At 45.4% G+C, this 24306-nt stretch overlaps 1 protein-coding gene across 8 annotated transcripts in view; it reads left to right on the forward strand.

Annotated features, from left to right (window-relative positions):
- TNIK (TRAF2 and NCK interacting kinase) overlaps positions 1-21899 on the forward strand; it is a 157861-nt gene extending 135962 nt beyond the window's left edge. For 4 of the 8 annotated variants that reach the window (XM_080349962.1, XM_080349966.1, XM_080349964.1 and 1 more), the window contains 14 exons: positions 1511-1608; positions 2330-2353; positions 6059-6243; positions 8260-8386; positions 10596-10760; positions 13758-13872; positions 14464-14634; positions 14921-15064; positions 16722-16856; positions 17121-17221; positions 18297-18446; positions 19104-19263; positions 19869-20008; positions 21807-21899. In XM_080349962.1, the coding sequence (XP_080206088.1) occupies positions 1511-1608; positions 2330-2353; positions 6059-6243; positions 8260-8386; positions 10596-10760; positions 13758-13872; positions 14464-14634; positions 14921-15064; positions 16722-16856; positions 17121-17221; positions 18297-18446; positions 19104-19263; positions 19869-20008; positions 21807-21890 (1799 nt within the window). In that variant the 3' untranslated portion in view covers positions 21891-21899. The remainder of the gene's footprint in view (positions 1-1510; positions 1609-2329; positions 2354-6058; positions 6244-8259; positions 8387-10595; positions 10761-13757; positions 13873-14463; positions 14635-14920; positions 15065-16721; positions 16857-17120; positions 17222-18296; positions 18447-19103; positions 19264-19868; positions 20009-21806) is intronic. The other 4 variants (XM_080349963.1, XM_080349967.1, XM_080349965.1 and 1 more) reach the window with 1 other exon arrangement.
- Positions 21900-24306: the final 2407 nt, after the last annotated feature.

Raw genomic sequence — 24306 nt, forward strand, 5'->3', positions numbered from 1 at the left:
GTTTTTTTAAAAAAATTTAAAAATCAGAGGATTCATAATTTTTATGTCCTTCTGTGACCAACTGGCATCCTGGCAAAGAGAGATGCCAGTGCTTCCTCTTGCCTGGATGCTGATGTAGGATGCCCACGGCAGCACCCGCTGCTCCCCTACTCCGCTCAAGCATCGCAGTGCCAAGTAACTTATACAGAAGGAGATGGGAGTTATGCTGTAGAGTTAAAATAAAAAAAGATAGAATCCCAGCATGGTGCTTCTCTTCATTGGCCAAAGCTCACTTCTGTATCTTTGGGATTGTGTTTCACTTTGAGTGGGTATCTCTTTTTTTTTCCTCCTTTTTTTCCTTTTTTTTTTGTTTGTTTGTGAGCTCCAGCTCTGTGCAAAGCCTGAGATGGGAGCAGAGGAGTGAATTAGCCTGTAAGAAGCTTTCTCTAAAATGCTTTCACCAGGCAGCCTCACTTGCACTAGGTTTATGTTTCTAGCCAAATTGTTCCCTCTTATCTTACAGCCGCTCTTAAAGATACTCCATTCCTCCATTTAATCACAGTAGGAGATGCTAAAGCACATACAGCCCATATATCTGCATTTCTGGCACAGCCTTGCAGTATAAATCCCCAGGGCTGAAGTGCATTAAAACAAGCGCTGCCTCCATGCTTTGAATTTTTTATGACTTGGCTGTAAAATGACGTGTCTGTTGTTGAAATCATCACTTCCTTAGGTAGTCAATAAAAGAAGTTTGTCGACAATTGTCCTATTTGGTTTGGTTTTGTTTTTACTAATGAGGAGCCCTGTGACAAATGCTGTCCTAGCAATGTCAGATGCTGCAGAGCTTTTAATTTATCACATGCTCTGTTCTTGTGCAGAGTGAATTTGTTTCTTTAGTAGAAAAAAGGGCAGTCACACTGCGAGAGGGCTGGCTGTGGAGGCTGGGCTGGATTACGGCTTCTGTTGCTCTATGGAGAGGCACTCCAGATAGCCAAGCAGAGAGGAGGAACGGGAGGCGTTTTTGACACAACAGAAGCAAAACGTAGTGAAACTTCATTAGTTTGAACAAAAATGACCTATTTACAGGACATCCAGTCCTGCACCAGGGGTGTCCTTGTCTGCTTTCACCACCATCTTCCTGCATTTCCTGGGCAAATAGAATCATATCAAGGTCATTGAGTCCAACCATAATCTAACTCTAGCACTAAACTATGTCCCTAAGAACCTCATCTACATGTCTTCTAAACACCTCCAGGGATGGTGACTCCACCACTTCCCTGGGCAGCCTGTTCCAATGCCTGACAACCCTTTCTGTTAAAACATTTTTCCTAATATCCAATCTAGACCTCGCATAACTTGAAGCCATTTTTTTTTGTCCTAAGAGCTGGGAAAAGGGCTGCCAGGGTTCTGGCACAAGGGAGGTGGAGGGGATGATGAAGCCCCCCATGCCCACCCGTGCTGGGTGACAGCATGCAGCAACAGCTTTCGGCAGCATTTTAACTCCCCCCGTCTCTGCTTGCCTTTCACCCAGGTAACGCCAAGCCAGAAGGGTCCCCTGTGCTGACCCATGAGCCCAGCAAGGTAAAGCAGGAGGACAACAGGGACGTGACGCGACCCAGCCGACCCGCTGTGAGTCTGAAACCATTTCCTGTGGGAACGTTACCAGCCGGCTTGGCCATGTTTCCCTTTGGGGCGGTAGCACAACTGTGGGGACCCCAAAAAAGAGGCTAGTACTGCTGCTGCTCCAGCAAAAAGGCTGGAAAGCGATGATACAGCGAAAGCCTGTGGGAGATTTGGATGCTTAAGAGAATGCATGAGTTTTTATCAGGAGCGCCCAAGTCTAGGGGAAAGCACTTAAGCCTGTGTTTTCACGTGAAGCAGATGCTTAAGGGCTTTGCTAGCTTGGGCGCAGTGGTTGCTGACGGCACATTGTTGTGTTCCGCGCTGCATGTCACCCCGCAGCAGCCCGATGGAGGGATGCTCTGCTCGGGGAAGCTGGGCCACCGGCCCCCGACAGCCTTCCCAGCTTAAAACCAAACCTGGTAGTGGTCTCTGCACACTCCTGTTTTATTATTCCGAGCAAAATCTCACCCGAAATGTTTCCTCCTGGTTTAATGCTGTTGACATTTGTACTTTAAAACTGTAGAGTTGGTCTAATAACGCAATTAATTTCCACTGCTTCTCTTCTTTAATGTGTATTAATGTTTTGTTGATGATGTTTTTTTTCTCTACACTCCACAGCGTTGAGCTAACAATTCTAATTTTATTTCTAACCTGCTTGCCCTTCCTCTGGCTTTTTCCTGTCCCGATCTGTTTCCTCTGATGCTGATTATTCTTCCTTTACCCACAGAGCTATAAGAAAGCTATAGATGAGGTTAGTGATATCTTTTCTCAGTGGGTCATGCCTATGCAAGGTTGACTAGTTAGCGCTTAATATCAAACTGTTTTTCTTGGTGCTGACATTGAAAAGGTGGTGATACAATCTCGGGTCGGATGGGAAAGTGAACGATCACGTTTCGGCGTCGGGAGCCTGCCTGCGGGGAGGGGAGCGGCGATGCCAGTGGGTTCTTCTGAAACCCACTGGCCAGACCACTTGCATGGAGGCTGTGGCAAGGAGCACCCCAACCAATGTTCACACGCTGAGCAAATGGTGCTGCTGTTGTTGGGCATATTTGAAACAGAAAGAGCAAAAATGGAGGTTTCTGGTGCTGGTGGAGGTGGTTGGGGCAGCCTGCGCCACTCACCACGTTCTGCTCTCAGATGCAGCCCCCGCTGCCTGCTGATTTCAGTGGGGCCATTGAGTTACGTTTGAAATGCAATTTAAGGCTAATTTGAATTAAGGAACTTTGCAAATAAAGGAAAACAGAGCAGTGGAATATAGTAACTTATTCATTCTCACAGAATCATTTTGGTTGGAAAAGACCTTTAAGATGGTAGAGTCCAACTGTTAACCCAACACCGCCAAGTCCACCTCTAAACCATAACCTTAAGAACCTCATCTACACGTCTTTTAAACACTTCCATGGATGGTGACTCCACCACTTCAGTGGGCAGCCTGTTCCACTGCTTCACAACCCGTTCTGTGAAGAGATTTTTTGTAATATCCAATCTAAACCTCCCCTGGTGCAACTTGAGGCCATTTCCTCTTGTCCTATCACTTGTTACTTGGGAGAAGAGACCAACACCCTGCATGCTACAACCTCCTTTCAGGTAGTTGTAGAGAGCGAGGTCTCCCCTCAGTTTCCTTTTCTCCATGGACCAGACCATTAGCTGTAAAACCAGAGTCAGCTGAGCTAGTTTAGATGTTGATGAACAATGCTGGTCTTTGCCCTTCCTCTTAAAAAATAAGAGTTCCCAATTACACCTGTTTTCACTATATGGTAATATTTTAAATGTGTGTATATCTGACGATGGTGAATGTTTAAATGTTCATGGGAAAAGACCAAACATTCCTGATTTAGCGTTTAACTTGCCTCACATGTGCATCGCTATGCACACACTGCTGATACTGGTCTGTAATGGAAAGCGCCAGTTTCAGCAGCCTTTCCCGCAGCTTTTTTCCTCTAAAAATAGAAAATACGAAAGAAGAAAGATTTGCTGGTTAGTTAACTTGTTCTCTTGGATAAAACATGAGCAATGCGTTTTGTTTAATGAGGTGCTTTGTTAAGAAAAAAGCACATAAATCAGTGTCTAAAAAGAGGCAGTGTGTGTGCTAAATTCAAGTGCAATGAGCTATGTGATGTTGGAAACCAGTCTGACTTGATTTCAGCAAGTATTAAATTTAAACAAGTCATCGTAATTAAAAGTAATTAAAGACCACTAATGCTGCTAACTTGTGTACTGTGTCACCCTCAATACTAACATTTCAAACACATGTCGAACTACAGAGCACTTTCTTTCTAGTTGTTGGGTTGGTTTTGGTCCAAGAGCAACTCAGTGAAGCTGTTTAATCCTACAAAGTGCTCATTACTTAGAGAAAATGGTAGCATCAAAGAATTAACCATCCTGAGGCAAAGCTTTAACTAGGAAATATGAGTTATCTGATGATATTGTCTGGGACTATTATCGGTATTATAACTTCTAAATTTGTTATTAAAAACCAATTAAGCAGATTTTTAAAATACTTGACTGTCTTACAGTAATGGCCAAAGAAGGCTGATAGGGTGACTTGAAACACATTACATTGGAAGGTGCAAAAAAGAAGTAATTTTCCTAGTCCATCACTGTGATGAGGAAGGATTTATGGCTAGTCCTGCACTGCAGGAATTTCAGCTGCAATTTTAAGAGGCTTTTACACAGTCCTAAAGTCCTTTTTAAAGTTGAGAATGCTTTAATCCAACTCAAAGGCAAGTGCTCAATAAAGAGCGAATTTTATACTCTAAATGGAAAGCATTGTTAAGCTGCTGTAATTTTCACTGATTCTTATTTAAGAAACAATCTTATCATAGTAGCTGCTACAGTGTTAATTAAAATAATTAGTTGTCGTGACTGCAAATTTGACTGTATTTCAGTCCTGAACATGTTGACATTGAAAATAAGCTCTTTAGGTACCATATTCTCTCTTTAACCATGATAAAGAACCTTTTTCTAAAAATACAGAGGGTGTTTGGAGAGGGATATATAATACCCATCACAGGATATTCCTGCTGGGAAGCAGGAATCGATCCTGTATTTTAAAAAATAGGGCAGACCTGAGAGCAGAATGTGGGGCTGTCACTGATGGGAGCCTGCCGGGAGGTGTGGGTCACCAATCACCAGAGTTACAAACTGCTTGCAAAATATTCCTGCTTCACAATTGAAAAATAAACTGAGTTTACATCTCAGCTGTAGAGGTTTTCCATCGTTTTCTTCACGTGTCAACAGGATAGATTTTTAAGAGCTCCCTTTGCAACCGTAATTAATATTGCCGTAGTCGCCCTGCTGGAACGGTAAACTGGAAATGCAGTGAATGAGAGTATGGCCGTAAGACAATTGTGGAATTTAGTCTTTTTTCAATGAGTTTCTTTCTCCCTAATCCTTTATCTCTGACCGAATGCACTGATGCCTACCTCGGTCACTAATATAGGGAGAAATGGTAAGACTGACAATTGCGATGCTTTGTTCGTCATGTGCATGTGTTGTGCGACAGAGTTCTCTAACCCATTCTAATTCGAGCTCTCATGCTTTTCTGCCCTACTGCTTCCCCCTGCATTGCTATAAAAGCATGTAAGATAACAAAAAGTCTCTTTTCTACACGGTGCCTGCCATGTTCCTTGTTTTGAAATAGCAGTGTCTATTTTATATGACTGTCGGGTCTGAGACCTCATCAAAGTCATGGTAAACTGAAAAATTACTACTAGGCTTTGAGACTGCTCCTATCTTGTTTTTCTTGTTTCAAAGATTTTTTATTTATTTATTTATTTTGTTTCCCCATTAGCTTGTAGGCTGCCACATTTCACATAAAGAGCTTAATGGGTCCCGCTGAGGGATTTTTTTTTTTAATTTTATTTTATTTTTTGAGCTGGGCGCTTTTCCTTGTGCTCCTCACGCCTCTTGGCAGCCAAGACTCACCACGGAAGCAGCTCTTGGTGTGGGGATTGCACCACTCCATGGGAGATGCTGTCATTGCTTCCTTCCCAAATGCATTTATTACAGAATAAATACAATTACAGGGTCTTCTTTGAGGAGTTTGAAAGAAGAGAAAACCCTGCAGGAGAAATTCTCCGAGCCAATCTTTGAAATGACGTTGTTTTCCAGTTTACTATGATGGTGACTGAACTTCACCTTTTCCAACAAATACAATTTTGTCGTGTATATACATATAAGTGTGTGTATATATATGCACATACACGTTCCAAACAGAAAAAGAAGAGGTTGGCTATTTTTTTCAGTGAGCGTAAATCAGTTTTGTTTTGTTTAATAAATGCTACATGCTACAAACATTGTCTTACGTCCGTCTCATGTTTGTAACAACTCTGTAAAGCTATTTCTCGTTGCTCGTGCTGCTAGCATTGGCTTTTGAAGAGATGTACATGACATTCTCCTTGCTTTAAATATAATAGCCGTCACTTTATTGTTTTGTTGCCCCCATCCCCTTTAGGATCTGACGGCCTTAGCGAAAGAGTTGAGGGAGCTGCGCATCGAAGAAACCAATCGGCCCCTGAAGAAGGTGACTGACTATTCCTCCTCCAGCGAGGAGTCGGAAAGCAGTGAGGAGGAGGAGGAGGATGGTGAGAACGAGACGCACGATGGGACCGTGCCCGTCAGTGACATCCCACGGCTTATGTAAGGAGCGCTTTCATTCTGGGGGGCAAACTGTGAAACCGTGGTGTGTCTCGGTCTGGAGGAGCAGTAGCTGTGGTGTGGGACATATCCAAAGCACGTTGGTGTTTGGTGGCTGGCACTGGGAAATGGCATCACGGTTGTAAGGGATAATTTACTTGGATAGGTCTTCTTTGTGGTTCAAACTAGATACTTGATGGGAAAAAGTGAATTACTTACACTGTGCATTCAGTGAACTTAGAGTCTAAGTGATGGACCTGTTTGCTGATGAGCAAAGTGGGTTTTTGGCCAGAGTGGATGCACCTGACTTCATCCACACCTTGGTTCCATCTCTGTCCAGGTCTCTCCTGCTGCAGAATAAGCCCATCCATCATTTTGTGTCCCAGTGAATGGGGGGACCATTTACTCCTTCCATCTCTTCCATCTCCACCTTTTCTCCATCTGAAGACTGCGATGACTGTCTTCACCTCCCTCTTCTCGGGGCAATACAAGCCACTGCTTGCTCACGTCCAGGGATTTCTTGCAGGATGCCACTGAAATTTGGGACCTTGGGGCTACCACAGCCATTCATTCACTCCCTGTATGTTCTCAAAATTAACCTCCTTTGCCTCTGCTTTCTTATTTCTAAAACTGGAATAATTGTGTTATTTCCTCTAGACTTGAAGAAAAAATTCTTTGCTCTGAGGGTGATGAAACAGTGGAACAGGTTTCCCAGAGAGGTGGTACATGGGAATATCTCCCTGTAGACATCCCAGGCCAGGCTGCATGGGGCTCTGAGCAACCTGATCTGGTTGAAGATGTCCCTGCTCATTGCAGGGGGTTGGACTAGATGAGCTTTGATGGTCCCTTCCAACCCAAACTATTCTATGATTTTATGATTTTCACATCCTTTGATGGTGTTGAAGTGAAGGAAGGTAGTGTGAGCTTCTCATGTGAAAGGTGCCGCAGAGTTATGGGACACTGTTGTTTTGGGTGCTTTGGTGATGCCTGCCCAATTGTATGTTTGAGGATCCACTATCAAGCCATTCTCACCTTGGGGTCCCCAGTGCTCACATCTCATGTCAGACCAGCAACCCCCTTGATTAATGTGGACTTGATTTGGCTTTTCACGTTACCAAGCTCTCTCATGAGCCCCTGGGCATTGACAAGTAGGAGTGCAGGGGGATGATGTGTTAAAGAGTGAATTATTTCATATTGATGGAAAGCAACTGATCTGTATGGCTTCTAAAGGTCTCATCAGCAACATCTTCATAACCACTGTCGGCATTTCCCAGCACACAGGCAGGGCTGGGATATCCAGAGGTATTTCAGCATTTGTTTTTTGTTTTGTTTTGAATTATATTTAAGCAGCTGGTTTGCTAAGAGCATAATAATAAAGTAACGGTAGCTGCTTACCACCTGTGACATGCACTCTTGGGCAGTCCTAAAATCTAATATGCATGAGAATGAATTCCAGCGTCTGTCCTGAGAAAGGAGCACAGAAATAAACTCGAGGTGAAATAATGGGTTAGGGATACATCTTTACCTGCAGAAAGCTGCAGGACCCAACCTGTACTCCTGCCTGCACATCCTCAGAACTCCATCCCTCCCCTGTTGTCTTTTGTCATTGGGTGCTGTCATGCACTGCTCTTTTTTCAGATGTTGAGATGGAAAATAAAGGGAGTAATTTTTTTATTTTGTTTCAACTTTCTGAAGTAGAAAAAAATTATATAAGGTAGAATGGGAGTGCAACTCCTTGTTACCTGTTTGTCAGTGCTCCTTGTAGGGCACCCTGGGATGAAGAAGGTGCTTCTCTTTGGTCTCTGTGCTCTGTCTGTAGTGTATCAACCTGACCCTGGTCCTGTATTTGTAACAGCATAAATAATTTCCCCATAAATGTAAGTGGATATATTTTCTAATTTTTTCCTCCTATGGGATACAAAGCCTTACCTTTATTGAAGTAATACTGTATTAGAGGATTTCTCATCTAGTTCAGGGAAGGGACTATCCATCATTAATGCTTTTCCATTCTGTCCTCAGACCAACAGGAATTCCTGGAAACAATGAGCCGTACAACCTGGGAATGGTGACAACCCACGGGCTAGAGACTTCCCATGCAGATACGTTTAGCAATATTTCAAGGGAAGGGACTTTAATGGTGAGGGAGGTAAGTTGTAAAACAAATATTTCCATGGAGCATCTTCAGGAGGTTTTGCCCATGTAAGCACAAAAACTAACAGTGCTGTGTGTCCGGAACACAAAATGACTGAGTAAATTGTGCTCGTTAGTGCTCTCATTAATACAATTTACACTCGGAGCAAATGTGACAAGTGCAAATGTTTCTCAGAACTACAAACAGCAGTGAATAGTAATGCCAGGGCATGGCGGGGAAGTGGCCCATACACATGACTCTGCCGTAATCCCACCATAGCTCCAAGCAACAGAAGTTATTTTCGATTTACAGCACTTCGTTCAAACACTTGGAACCTGGCCCAAAGTTTCCCCTCTTCTTCCCAACCTTTGTCAAGACGTGTGCAGTGTTTGTGGAGCATTTGGAGGCTTTTACCAGGTGCTGGTACTGCTCGGGGAGGTCCAAGTCCCCCTCCCCACCAGCCAGCTGTCCTGTGAGCCAGCTGCAGGGGGCACTGGGCATCCCAGCAGGATGTGCACCCCTGTCCCCAGCTCCGGTGGGAGCGGTCCTGATGGGTGGTGCTGCAGGAGTGAGGTGAAGGAGGCACATTCATTTGGCTGTGGAAGATCTTCCCTGGTGCTTCTTGGTTTCCCGGTTGCTGGAACGTGCTTGTGATGCTGCTGGAAACTCAGATGGGTCGCAGGTCTCCTGGTGAGGGGACAGTTAGTAGAACAGGGGAGTCACTCTCCTGCCAGCATGTAAAGGAGGTGGATGGGAGAGGAGAAGGAGGGAGGGAGGTTTGGAGTCAGCAGTCACAAAGGAGGCATGTTTAGATCAAATGTAAACTAGACTTGAGCAGCATTTAATTCTTAATTCCGTTTACGTAAAATATTCACATATGAAGGGAAAAAAAAAATGCAACTTGAAAGAGAGGAAGTAATTAGCAAAAGAAGTCTCAGTGTGCTTGCTGCCTTTCTCTGGGAGTTTTGGGGGTGGGCAGCAATGCACAGCCCACCCCATCCCATCCCTTGCTGGCATGGAGCTGTTCAGAGTAGGGTCCCGCAGCCTGGGCAGCTCCTCTGCGCATCCTTGTAGCAGGGAGGGTGATGCGATTGAGAACAAGTCATCACTGTAACAGGCAGCTATTTCTGAAGTGAACTTGGTGTTTAGCATTGCAGCTGTAAAATACGTGCCACACCAGCAAGACCATGTGAGAAAACAGTGATGCAGAAAGGTTTAAAAGCTGCAGGCAAGACAAGCAGCTGGGAAACCTCTTTGGGAGGGGGGAGTGTAGTAAGAAACCCAAACTGCAACCTTGTTCTGGGTGCTTATTCTTTGCACCCAGACACTGGTGTAGCGGTCAGAGGACTCACTGAGATCAGCAGTCTTTGAGCAAAGGGTTTTTCACTCTTTGGTAGGACAGCAAGGTGGTTGAAGGTAATGGTAATGAGTGATCAAAAGATAAATGGTGTCAGGACTGGTCAGAAACATGGTGACCCTGTTCAGAGGGAGTTTTCCACTAATCCCAGTAAAGGGACAAGTCTGTGTAGCAATCTCGTTGATGTGCTCCAGATAGGTGGGGTTCATCAAAATTGCAAATATCTCAAAATGATAAGCAGGGATGGGAGAAACTTCCCAGCGCCTGCCTTGCACAAGGTGAGGATGAAAAGGAAGGGAAGCCCCAGGAACCTTGTGCACAGAGCGGGATGCTGATGGTTCTGCCGATGCTGCGGCTGTTCACTGCTGGTTTGGGTTACGGAAACATGCGATGGGGGCTGTGTTGGCATTTGCAGTCAGGCTACTCGCTGCTGGAGCTGTGCAAAGCCGTCCAGGCTAACGTGGATCCAGGGGTCATATTCTGCTGTTGATGTGGCTGGAGGCCACATGGGAGGAGAACTGGCCATGGGGTTTGCACCCATGGTGGCAAGAGCAGAATCTGCCCTACATTCCTTGTCTCAAAATGACAGTGGTCAGGCTTCTCTCGCTGTAATGTGGCTAATTACTCTGTACTGACTTTGTGATTAATCCTGTCTGTATTCTGGTGAAGGGGTGGGTTGGTTTGCTGCTTGCCAGGTTGCATGGGGGAGGAAACAGAGAGGGTCCTTCTCCTGCGCTTGCTCTGGGAACTGGGGGACTGCTAACGACTGGGTTTTATTTGTTTTGTTTTGTTTTTCTCTTCTTTTTCTCTTTCCCTCTTTTCCCCCCTCCCCCTTCTCTTTCTCCCTCATGCCTTGTGTCTCTGCAGACCTCTGGTGAAAAAAAGCGTTCTGGCCACACAGCCAGCAATGGCTTTGCAGGTCACATCAATCTCCCTGACCTGGTGCAGCAAAGCCACTCGCCAGCGGGCACACCGACCGAGGCCCTGGGGCGAGTCTCCACGCATGCGCAGGACATGGACTCGGTGCCTGAAGTAGGTGGTGGGGGGGCTCCTCTTTCTCCTTTTGCATTGCTTTAAACAAGTATTAACATCTCTGCCCCGTAAAGGGGCTTTCCTGCTTTCCTCCCTGGCTTTCTTGGCTCTTCTCTCTCTCTGTTTCTGGTCCACGTGGGTGAGTGTAGGGGAAATACGAGGGAATCTGATGGGTGTTTGCTATATGGGTCTGTGGCTGATGGTAGAAATGCACATTAGGTCTTCTCTCAAGCCCACCAGCTGGAGTTTTGGTGGTGATGGCTTGAATGCTGCCAACTGATGTGAAAGTCCCTGGGGTTTTTTTGGCATTTGGAATATGAGAAAATTACGAGAACCAGTGGTGCTGTTAACTTGAACTGGGCCCATCCGTGTGATCTCGGGTACTTGGTGTGACTCAAGATTAGCAAAAACCAAAGCCAACAAAATTCTGGATAGTTCTTCCAATTAGCAAAAATATGCATGTGTTTAAAATTGTGTGTTTCCAGTCATGGCAAAGTATTTCTCCCTGGTAGCTGTTTTACAGGGACACAATTGAATATTAACATTGTATAAGGTGTAAAAAGTCCTAGAAAGTATAAGATGTGACACGTAAGACAAGGGGACCGATGTGTCCTGCTTACTGTTGCCAGCTGTGGGAACCAGACGCATAGTCCTGTTTTCCCATGAGAAATTAACCCATTTGGTGCTAAATAAGGTATTTTATTTGATTTTTTTTTTTCTTTCCATTTTGTTGGTTATACATCAAAAGTTCTGTCATCATATTCTCTTTCATAGAAATGAGGTCCTCATTTCTTGGTTTACTTTTACTAGCAGTATAAAAATAGAATTACTTGGAATTGTGCATTGATAAAACATAAGAACATATGCTGTGTGACTTGACCTCAAGGTTTTATCCGTTTCCTCGTTGCATTTAAAAGCGACGATGAGAGAGTTGATCTGAACATAGCACCTTCCACGGTCATCCTGGGACTGCTTGAACACGGGCAAGGATTTGGTTTAGATATACTCATTTATAGAATACCAACCAAGAAGATCTTTTACATTTCTAAAACTGAAATTTTAGTGCTGACTGAGCTAGGAGTGGGTGTAAGTGGAAACTTAGGAATTTATTTCGCAGGCTTCCAGGTGACTCATGGTGCTGTGAGCAGAAACAAGGGAGCGAGCACAACCTCAGCCTGCAGCTCGATGCTGTCTCTGTAGGCCACCATGGAGGTTTATGGGAGGTTGAACAGGACCTGGAGGAAGATGGTGCCTTAATATTTAAATAAGGGACTTAGAAGATATTAAAATGCCAGCTTCTTAGGAGAATAGCTGAATCTGAGCAAAGAAAATAAATGCTCAGTGTATTGGGATGAGGGGCTTTTTGTAATTTGTCAGAAAGCAACATGGCTCTCATCTGGAAAGCATCCCTGTAAACACTAAGGTTTCCGCTCCTGGAATTGTTGGTGCTTTATGGAACACACATCCAGCACAGGGATGGAAAAAAAACCCCCACACAAACAAAAAGGTGGTTTTCTTGGATATGAAAGAAGCACAAAGTAGTGAGTTTATCTTACATGCACGCACAAATACAGCCGTACTGTGCATGTAAATGTGCTCTCTGTCCCTGCAGCCTTGCCTGCCGCAGGCTGTTAACTCCTTCCTTGGGTCTCAGTTACCCTGTACTTTTTGGAAATACATCCTGTTTCCATGGAAACAGGTGGGCTGGCAGAGATGTGGAGATGGGAGGGCAGTGGGAGGTGCTGCATGGTTTTGGCAGGCGCGAGGCATGGATACTGGCTCACCTCGGTGCCACCTTGATAAGTCTGAACCACCAGGATGCTCCCACACACAATGATTTTTTGCTGCTAAGTCTCTTTGTGGCCCGACAGAGGACAGGTATGAGGCCAGCCCAGTTTTGGTGTGGATGTTTTGGGGTGGAGGGGTTCCCTATGTCACATCTTCCCATGGCACAGGCTGCTTCCCAAAGCAGTCGTCAGCACCGAGGCTGTGGTGGTGACATTGGGCACGGGGAGCAGCCTGGGAGTTGGGGACTCGGTGATGTGAGAGCTGAGGAAGATTTATTTCCAGGAAGGAAAGTGTCCCGAGGAAGAAAAGTGTGAGCAGTAGTGCTGCTGTGGAATAACTTGGGTTTTGCTGCTGTCGCAGCTCTTAACAGAGGTCTGACATACCCTGGGTAAATACTGCAGTAGGAAAAATAAGCTGCTCCATGAGGTGGAAAAATCATGTCATTTCGGCTCCCAAGTCAAGGATTTCCTTTTGCTTGAGAGAAGGTCTTAGCCCCATTTTCTGCTTTAACAAAGCAATGGCTTTAAAAAGAAAAGAACGTGATGTTGTGGTTTGTTCCTCCTTGAATTCCCTTAGCAAAGTTTTGGCTGTGACATTCCTTATGATAACTTCAGGTTATGTTTTTTTAGCTTAGAAATGGCTCTTTCTGCAATCCCACCTGCAATGCTTTAGAAAATGTAGAACACTTCACTGAAGTTGCATGAGGTGTGCTGAGGACCACACTCCGGGGGGGGATGGAGTAATGTGGGGAATCCCATCTCCTGACGACCCTGAGTATCCAAGGCATTTTTAAACATTCCCTTTGCAAAAGCTCTTCCTAAAGCACCACACAGCTCACCCCCAGCCTTCCCTGCCTGTGGGTGTATTACATGCAGACAAATCGGTTTTTACCTGCATTGACTTTTGCCTCTGGCCCTGCGGCTGCTCCGCTAACTGGTCTCATGGCTGTGCTGTGCTTCTGCCCACGGGAAGAGAGCAGAGCTGGGCCCCGCTCGTTTTCTCTCATTTTCTGTTGCTTATGGGCACTCACAAATCCAGTGTAATGTTTTTCCTGATTAGTTGTGGGGGTGGAGTTCATAGAGAGCCCGAAAAGGGCACCACAGGAGCAGGTTCTGTGTCTGCTAATTGTAAAGTCTTACATGTACACACATACACAAAGTTACTGTTATTTCTGTGCTCTGAGCTCTCTCTTTGCTGTTTATTTTCCAGTATGGAATGGGAAGTAGCACCAAAGCCTCTTTCACCCCCTTTGTGGACACCAGAGTGTATCAGACCTCGCCTACTGATGAAGATGAAGATGAGGATGAAGAGTCATCTGCCACTGGTAGGCAGCAATGTGGCCAGTTTGAGAGGGGAGAGCCTTGTGGAAACCAGGTTGTGGAGCCTGGCTAACCCCACTGAACCTCTTCCACATTTTACTCACTCTTGTCCACACATTGCTCATGTTGCATCCTTGTGCTCTCCCATTTCCATCCAACTCCTTCTCCCCCCAGCAGCAAAATGCCGCCAGAAAGGTCTGGGAGATAACAGGGAACAGCAGAAATCCACCCATTCGTCTGCCCAGGTAGTCAGGAGAAATATTCCTGGCAGAACTGGGAGGTGGAAATTTCTCCAAAAAACTGACAGTTGCTCAGAAGTCATTGAAAACAGGTGGATGTGGGCAGGTGGGCAGCAAATATTGCTGGTCAGCTTGGTAGGCAGAGCTGGAGGTTTGGGGATATCACCTGCTGATGGGCTTGGTGTTGGTTCTAACCTTTGAGAGAATCCTGATGATCCCTCTCCAGACTGGTAGCTTGTAACATAGTGATGACTCCCCATCAGGAAATAAATGAAATATTGTCTTCCTATCCCAAAAAAAAGGTGAAGGAAGAGTTAATCCATCATATGTCCCTGTCTTGTTGTGTTTTCTGACCAGCCCTGTTCACCAGCGAGCTGCTCAGACAGGAGCAGGCCAAGCTGAACGAAGCCCGGAAGATCTCGGTGGTGAACGTCAACCCCACCAACATCCGTCCACACAGCGACACCCCGGAGATACGAAAGTACAAGAAGCGCTTCAACTCAGAGATACTCTGCGCTGCTTTATGGGGTAAGCTTTAAGCTTTGCCCTCAGCAAAGCTCTCCAGACTGTGTGGCTGGTGATGAAACACGGAGACATCATTGTGAAGCCGAGCCCTTGCCTCTCGTCCCTTTCTCCATCCTGGGCAAGACTAATGTCCCCAGGTCCCTGTGCTGTAAGGGTGACCCTCCATGTTGATGGGAAGATCATCGCTTTAGCTGAGATGGGTCATTCTTGGTGGTAGCAAAGAGGAGCTTGAGGTGTTGTCCTTGTTAGCAACCGTGGTTCTCAGTGCCCATTGCCCTCCCCTCGTCAGGTGTGAATCTGCTGGTGGGCACAGAAAACGGCCTGATGCTGCTGGATCGAAGCGGGCAAGGGAAGGTCTACAACCTCATCAACAGACGGCGATTTCAACAGATGGACGTACTCGAGGGTCTTAACGTCCTTGTGACAATATCAGGTACGTCTTCTGTGCTCTAACCCCATTGCTCACCTTCTCACATGTAAGCCCTCAGTGATCCAGCTCAGACAAAACTTGCCCTCTGCTGTCAGGGGAGCTCCCAGGGAAGGTTGAAGGTGGTTTATTGCAGAATCAAAGGTGTTAGATCTTCAAGAATGCCCTCAAGAGCAGTTTGCTTCCATTGCCTGCCAGGTCTGTTCTGTCCACCTTTAGCCAGGAAGGGAAGGTGCAGGAGACAGGCAGATAGCCCAGCAAGGTGGGTAGTCGTGGCTTGAGGGGGCAGCAAGCTGGGCTTTTGGTGGGTCTGTTTGGCTCTAGCCAAGTGAGCCACGAACCACAGCTTCAGGACTCCAGCTCAGACCACAGCTGTGCTCATGGTGCCCAAGCATCATGAGGGCCACAGGTTTGTCACTGTCCTGTGTTCAACCAGGAGCTCCTGAGCTCTCACATCAGGCTAATGAGATGGTTTCTGGCAAAAAAAAAATAAATTAAAAGTTCTGTAGTCCAGTCTCCCAGGAAAGCACCCAGCATTATCCATGCAGAGCATCTCCATGAAGCACAGGGGTTATGGAGCCACGGCAGAGCCTTCTCCTGCTGATACCTGCCCTGCAAAGCTCACGGAGGACAGCAGGAGAAGTGCTAGTTAGGAAAATTGCTTAATCATAGAATAGTTTGGGTTGGAAGGGACCTTCAAAGCTCATCCAGTCCAACCCCTGCCATGAGCAGGGACATCTTCACCCAGATCATGTTGCTTAGAGTCCCGTCCAGCTTGCCCTTGATGTCTCCAGGGATGAGGGATCCACCACCTCTCTGGCCACTCCGCATTTGCTGGCAAATTCCTGCTTCCTTTATTCAGGCAGGACTTTTTAAAAATGCTGCTTCATCATCTCCCTTGCTCTGCAGTTCCCCTGTGGTTTTAGGGATCCATCTGTAGGAGGATGGCAGGGGTAGCACTGCCCAGGGAGTACCAGCCCCTGAGATGGTTCTGAGGACAAGACCTCCGGACTTGTGGAAACCCATGAGGAGACGGACTCCTGGTTTATGGTTTGGGTGTTCTTTGTCTGGTTTATAGCCAGATCACCGCCATCCAAGAGCTGTGCAGAAATTTGGCAGTCCCTCAGCACTGCAGAGCCCAGCACTGGGCTCCTCAGCAAATAGCACTGCCTGTCGCAGACCAAGGAGCTTGTGTGTTGGTTCCAGGGTGAAATTAATGTTGTATGAAGGAGAAAAGTAGGAAAGAAGCCAAGTAGTTGAGCGGTTGGGTACAACATGAGCTGTAAGAGAGCTGGGGTTGTGACCCCACTGTGCCCGACCATCTTTCTGTGAACGCTGATTTATAGGAAAAAGAACATCTCTAGCCTGTGGGAAGCAAGAGCCCAGCTCTGCCAGCATCCACCTGCAGTCTGAGGGACAGACATCTGGGCTCTGCTTTCTATACATTATTTCCAAAGAGAAAGAAAGAAAATAAAAGAAAAAAGCCCAACCAAAAAAACCACACTAAATTACTATTTTCAACTTCATTGTGAAATGAAGTTAAATTTTATCGTCTTGTGAGTGAATCATCTTCTGAGTGAAAAAGTGAAAATAAGTGCTGAAATCTCAAGATTTCCCATGCACACATGTGCTGCTTTGACAGAGACATTTCGTTCACCAACAGGAAAGAAGAACAAGCTGCGCGTGTACTATCTCTCTTGGCTGAGAAACAGGATTTTACACAACGACCCTGAAGTGGAGAAGAAGCAGGGCTGGATCACGGTCGGGGACCTGGAGGGATGCATCCACTACAAAGTCGGTGAGTGGACTCTCTGGAAAAAAATGTCTGGAGGGATGCGTTTTTATTCTCTAGTCTTAGATCTGACATGACAGTTTCTCTTAATAGTATGGGTAGACTACAACCACAAATAAATTTGGTATTCATCTATATGTATGAGATGGATGCTCTACCAAATGAGAACCAACAGAGAGACAGCCTGAGAAGCTGTTCCCGGAGATGAGTTGTTTGGTCTTGTTGGAAAGAAAGTGAATGTTTTCTAAATGAATTTTATTTTCATTTTAGTGAAATATGAAAGAATCAAGTTCTTGGTGATTGCCTTAAAGAATGCTGTAGAGATCTATGCTTGGGCTCCTAAACCATATCACAAGTTTATGGCATTTAAGGTATGTTTATCTTTTAACCAAAATACACTCTGTCATTGTAAATACATGAGATTTCTTTACTATCTAGAGCTGAAAAGCATCTTGCTTACATAGCTGAGCTCCTCAGGATGCCTGGCGGGCACGGAGATGGGAAACATTCTGGCTGAAGAGATGGGATACATTCTGCTCGTGGCTAACAATTAAGCGTTAATGTTGGGCTTATGCTGGCAGGCTTTACTTGGGAAGTTTGCAGAAACATGACCCAAAGCGCATGAGTAAAACTGAGTTGGGTTTTTGATGGGGGGGGCTGTGGGGTTTTTGACATCTAATTTTTCACATATAGTCTAAAAATAGGCTGGTACTATCTTACATTTTTCTTTTGCAAGGTCGTCTCCCCTTCTACAATGTGGATTCTGTTTCAAGACAGAAAGCCCAGGAGAATGACCCACTGTTTCTCTCTCTTTTTCTTTCCCTTTTCATCTACCTCAGTTTCCCTCAGTGAGACTTTTCTCCTCTCTAACCTGCCAATGCGTATTTTGTACTTAGCACTTTAAAGCAGTTTTCATCCTAAGCTCTGTGCAGAGACAAGTCACAAAGGGCAATGCCTTCTGGAGACATTCCTGCTGAGTAATCTCCTTTTGCATCCTTCCAGCACAAATGGGCTTATTCAATATTAGGTCACATTTGCTTTTTCTGCACAAAAGCCAGAATAAATGGGCTGAGTGACATGGAGAGCTCAGCAGCATTAACATGGTTTGGGATCCAGCCTCCCTGGCTCTGGTGAGGATGCTGGTTGCTGCTCCTGGAACCCTGCTGGCTGTCACCTTCCTTTAGAGACCAAATCCTCAGGCTGGCCTTGGGCTTCTGGGGAAGAGAGTTGAGCTTGGCAAGGGTGAGCGCTTATCTGCTGGGATGGCTGGAGTGAGGGGGTGACACCCTCTGAGGCACCTGACACAGGAGCAGAAAGATGGGAGTATAAATAACCACAAATTCAGTAAGAAACACAGTCAAACAAATATGATTTCAATACTGTATCAGGCTACTGCTGTGGGGATCTGGTGGTTTTCTGTGATACTCACTGGAGGGATTATAAAAGTCTTTTGCAGATCTCCAGCACAAGCCGTTGCTCGTGGATCTCACTGTAGAAGAGGGTCAGAGACTCAAGGTTATCTTTGGATCACACACTGGTTTCCATGTGATTGATGTAGATTCTGGGAACTCTTATGATATCTACATACCATCTCACGTGAGTACACAGGGGCAGTGCTGCTGCATGACACGCAGGTCACCAGCAAGGTTTGGATGGGCCCTTGGTGGCTCAGAAAAGGTGACCAGTCAGGTGACATCTTGCCATGGGTAAGACATTCTCCAGTGCCATCTTCATTGATACTCACTTAAAGAGGACTTGGAGGTATCACATACTTCATGTTCATTGTCTGCACAGGTTATTCTGTCCTCATGCCCAAGCAGTCAGGTTTAAGGTTGCCATGTCCCACAGAAAGGACATGGAGCAGTAATAAAGCTCTCTGTAGCGCAAAATACCATGAAACCAGGTTTTGGTTGATGGGCAACATAGACCCACCAAGAGCCAGATGCCCCATGCACTGTCCCATTGCACAGTGTCCCAGATGTGCTCACCAACACCTACTTGTCCCTGCTGAGGCCGTGCAGTTTGCCTACGCCAGGGCTGCAGGATTAGGCTAGCCCAAATCTCAGTAAACCTGCTGCTCAAAACTCCCAAACCCGCTGACAGCAGCTTATCTTTGAAAGCCAGTGCATCTCAAGGGAGAGTTTTGTTCTCGTGTTGGTTTGGGGGTTTGTATTTCTAAGGTTCTGCTCCCTTCCCCCTACCCCTTCTTCCATTCAATGTAATTCTGACTTTTAGGGTTTATTTTAACTGCAGATTCAGGGCAATATTACTCCTCACGCCATTGTCATCCTGCCTAAAACAGACGGGATGGAGATGCTTGTGTGCTACGAGGATGAAGGCGTGTATGTGAACACCTATGGACGGATAACTAAAGATGTGGTGCTCCAGTGGGGAGAAATGCCTACTTCTGTGGGTAGGTCAACCCTTCCTTTTCAGCTGCATAAAATACAAATGACAAGTAAGGTCAGGAGTTGAGGATGTTGAGATGGAGTCATTTAGGCTTTTGTTTTTCAAAGAAGATTTCTCTCAGCCAGATAATATTGCAAAATTTCTAGTTTGGTCCTGTGTAATAGGAGCAAGTGACTTCCTGAAGATCTGAGCTCTGGCTCTTCTTAAGTATAGGATAAGTAGAAGATAATATAAGCTGATGCACTGGTGGGATACTGTGTTTAGTGGAAGAGGGGCTGAGTGTGGAGCTCAGAGCACTTGGGTTACTCTTCTGGCTCTGCTGTTGCTCAGCTCCAGGACCTGTGGAGGCAAGTCACTGCCCAGCTCCTCACCCACAGAAATGGGAAGAAGTGATCCCTCTTCTGTTTAAATTACTGAGCAATTTCTGGATTAAAAGTGCTGTGTAGAGACAATTGTCTCTGTGGGAACATGCCTGTGTCTCCATCAGCCAGAGCTCTGTCATTGATCTGCTTAAGCTTTGAATAACAGCTGATGAGAGCTTTACTGCCTGTTGCGTAATATTTAGCTCAGCTCACGTCGTAACACCTAACAAACACTTCCTTTTGACAGCCTACATTCATTCCAATCAAATAATGGGCTGGGGAGAGAAAGCGATTGAAATCCGGTCAGTGGAGACGGGACATTTGGATGGAGTATTTATGCACAAGCGAGCTCAAAGGTTAAAGTTTTTGTGTGAAAGAAATGATAAGGTGAGTCCACTTCAAAGCTTTATCCATGCTTTAAGCTACAGCCACTTTTAGACTTTAAGTCAGGGTTATCTTGAGGTTAATAATTAATCTGAAGGTCCTGTTTAATAAGCAGTGTCCATAAGCCAAATTAATTCTGTGCAGTGGATGCAGATCTCAGCCTCTGATGGGAAGATCTGCAAGATCTCTTCCACCTCAAGCTGAGATCTGTGTTGACTTGGGTTGACTTTCTCCCAAGTCTTCCATCTGAACGTTAACTATTGAGGCTGCCAAGTAAACTCTGCAAAAGCTGGGAAATCTTAGCAGTAAGGATGTGTAAGTCGCCCTGAGTTGAGCTCTGATGCAGAAACATTTTTGATGCATTTTTAGTTTTGTGAGCTTAAAACTATTTTTCTCCATGGAGCTCCATTTTTTCCTGTGGACAGAACCTGGTGTAGGAGCACCAGAGTTGCAAGGAGTGCGGGGCACGAGGGAAGGGGAAACTGCTGAAGGAAGAAGGATATTTGCATGGAAGAGATGGTTGAATGCCAAGGTTTGTCTCTGCTGTTGGCATTTCCTCATGTCACAGTGTTTCACCAAGATAAGTCAGGACCGTACAACAGGGATTACTTTCGTAACGAGCACGATCGCGTAACACGTGAACAAGCTGATCGCTCCGTCCCCGGAGCAGGGTTTAATAACATGCAATAAATAAGGTTTGAGTCCACAATCAGTTTATTGAACAGCTGCTCATTGGTCAGGCATTGCCCTGCCTGGTGCATGAAGTGAGGCTGGAGCTCTGCAGAAGAATGTATCCTAACCTTGCAGTTGAGCATATCATGGGAAGCTGCACAAGAAGCTGAATTTCAGTTGCCCAAATACCGCTAGTTTACTTTTTTCTAGCTTTTGAGTACTTGGCTCTGCAGGTTTTATACTGGTTTTTGGGCTTTTTTAAACAGTTCTTCTGTTTTGTGCCTATTGATTTTTTTCCCCTTTTCTAAGGAAATTGGAAAAAAAACCACCTCAATATTTCTAAAATACGGGAACCAACTGATTACTGGTGGATTTGAAATACTAAATACAGATGTTTCTCTTTCTGAAGAAATGGTTAGCAATGAAAGCCATGTGAAGACTGAATAATTTTTGGTTTTAAAAAGGACAGAGGTTTCAGATTGTCCCGTTCAGTATTTGCAAATTATAACTTATTTTTGAAGACTTCCATTTGGGGTCAAATGGATCCTGATAGAAGCACCAAAAGGCATATTCCTCATGGATAGTCCTGATATTGTATCTGTGCTTTGAGTATGTTGAAGGAAAGTTATTTTCTTCCCAAGCTTCGCTTTCAGGAACAGCTGAAATACCAGGGCTAACTTTTCCAAAGAAAACCATTTGCAATCCCATGCAGGATATTGACTGCAGTGGTTAACCTTTAGCAAGCTCCAAAACACTGACAGCAGTCTTCTTACTATTGCATCATAAATGGTGCTGTGGCAGTAAAACGTGATAAACTTGATGTTTTCGAAGCATTCCAAACCTTGCTCTCTTTGGTAGTGATAGCGAGGGAGGTCTTATCAGTGTGTTTACATGCAGGTTAAGGCAGGGGTTGGCTCCGGCCCCCGAGGTCTGCAGAAAACTGAGAACCGGGCAGTGGGGCTGTGTAAAATTTTAGCTGTGAACCAGAGAAAAGGAGTAGGATGGAGGTTTGGGTAGAGGAAACCACAGGGTGTGGAGCAGCTCCCATTTTCCTCGCTCACTGAGATATTAACAGACTTTTTCTTATAATAATAAAAATAATTAATAAAGCGATTTTGCTCCCAAACAGGTATTTTTTGCATCGGTGAGATCTGGAGGAAGCAGCCAAGTGTTTTTCATGACCCTCAACAGAAACTCCATGATGAACTGGTAACGGAGGAGCACTTGGCACTCACCGCCATGGCATTATTTCTAATTTAAAGGACATTAAACACGTGGACTAACACTGTAGAGGCAGATGCGGAGAGCCCCGAGGAACGCCGCTCCCCCAGGGCGGGGGCTGCGGGCAGGGATGGACTTTTGCGCTTGGACCCCCCCGAGGTCTCCTGATTAAGCTGTGTTATAGTGGGTTATGAGTTCTCCCTTTATTTCATTTTTTAATTTTACTTTTTCTTTGTCCTCTACTTTGTAAGAACGGGGAAAGAAGCAGTGTCAAAAAGTCTGTTTTTAATTCTGTCTGCCTGCTAGCATCAAATATATAGTATGTTGTAAAGTTACCAATTAAATCTGGTGAGAGACAGCACAATAAATGTACCTTTTATCTTTGCGATGAAGGCCATAACCGTATAGCTGGGTAATTTTAGAAATCTTTCGCCTTCACCAACATTTACATGTTGCTTTTGGCAGCAACAGCTTAACGGATTTTTAAAGAAGAGAAAAAATAATAGGTTTTTTTCCCCTCTTTTGGGAAATGGATTTTAAATGGCTAAACTACTAGCCTTAGACTAATAAAAATCAGCTACCATTTTTGTCAAGTCTGTCAATCCATATTTCTATATGGATCTTCGCATAATGGTGTGTCTTGATAGGGACAGAGGTGCCATTTCTTGTTGCTCCGGAGGTGCCCGCCTGCCCCGGGGCTGGGACGGGGGGATCAGAGGAGGAGAGAACGACAGAGTGGCCAGAGGAGCCCCATGCTCGCCCTCGAGCTGGGATTTGTGGCCACAGACGGCTCCTGGGATGCCGCATGTCCCGGACCCCAATGCCGAAGCCGGCGCAGGCTGTGGATGCTTGTCCCCCCAAGGCCGGAGCCGGGCGCTGGTGCGGGGATGGGGACAACAAAACGAGCTGCCCATCCTCCACGTTGCTGGACTGGGCTTGTAAAGAGCTTCAAAAATAATATATATATGTGTGGTTTCTTCGGCCAAGGGTCAGAATCTCTACTCATTTTCCAACCCCTCCGCTCCCCAGGAATTACCCAACATACAGTGAAAGACGACATCTGTGCCGAACCGTGTGTGTGTGTTTAGTTCAGGTTGAATCGTGTCCTTATAAACTCTGCTCAGTTGATTTCCGTTCTCGGTGCGTATCCGGGGTTTTTCTTTCTCAGTAGCTGCAAGCATGGCCGCCTGTGGTGTTGGGGTGTCGCATAACAAGGTCTGTGTTGCTGGTTTTAACCTACCTCGTTTTGGTTGGGGTTTGGTTTTTTTTTGGTTGGTTTATTTTTTATTTTTTTTCCATTCCGCTGTCGATCACAGCGCTGTTACCTCCAGCGACATATAGAGAGCTTAACTGGCAATCTTGGTGTACTCAGTAATGATGGCTTTATTAAAAAATGATTAAATCAACAGGACTTGGTCAAACTTGAATCTTTATGGAGGGTAAGAGGCATTGCGGGGCGGTGGGGATGGGATGGGCCACCCTCACCCAAAGCGTCCCCGGGCAGGGTGTCGCCGTTCGGTACCGGCAGAGATTGCTGTGGTGGGACTCTGATGGGATGCATCATCCAGAGGAACATGGGCAAGAGGCACTTTGCTGGTGCCTTCTTCATCCATCAGCACCGGGCACCTTCCCACAGCACCTGGCTGAGCACCCTGCAGAGTGTAGTGACGGCCCTAACACCACGATGCTGGAATTAAAACCCCATACAAGTCACATCACAGACACTGATTGCCACCAGCTCTTTTGTATTTTCACTATGGTTAAAATATAAATAAAATAAAGCCGAGCGCTTTTTATTATGTTGCAAACTGATAAATTTTAATTTTTTTTTTTCATTCCCCTTTGAAGTGACAAATACACAGATTTGGATTTTTTTAATGTGGGTTTTTGGATGCAGTGATAAAATAGAAAGGAATAGTGTTTAAACATAACGTATTTGGTTAATGTATTTTTTTTAAATCTTAGATTCATTTAAAAAAAACCCAATATGAACACAGTCTTGTCTACAGAGTGTGTACATGGACATACCATAGAGCAAACACATTTCTAGTGCCAATAAAACACAAAACTTCAACAATAAGCCATGCTTTTTATATTTATATATAAACCTCGGGGTGTTAACCGTTAGCAGGTCATGGAGGTAAAGTGGCTTTTCAGGGCTCAGAGTCCTGATGCCCTTTGCCTGGAGTGGCAGTTCTGGGCAGGATAAGTGTTGGGGGACAGGGCACATCCCATATGACACTGCCCAGCAGCGCCGGATGGTGCACCATCAATACCTGAAAACTTCTGCTCTTCTACAAAATCAACCCATGATTATTATGAAGACATGCTTTCCCCTCCAAATACTTCTAGCTTTGTTTTGCGTGTCTTTTGTTGTAAGTAAAATACACTTGCAGCTTATCAACACT

This window comes from Nesoenas mayeri (assembly GCF_963082525.1).
Source record: "Nesoenas mayeri genome assembly, chromosome: 9".
Lineage (NCBI taxonomy): Eukaryota > Metazoa > Chordata > Aves > Columbiformes > Columbidae > Nesoenas > Nesoenas mayeri.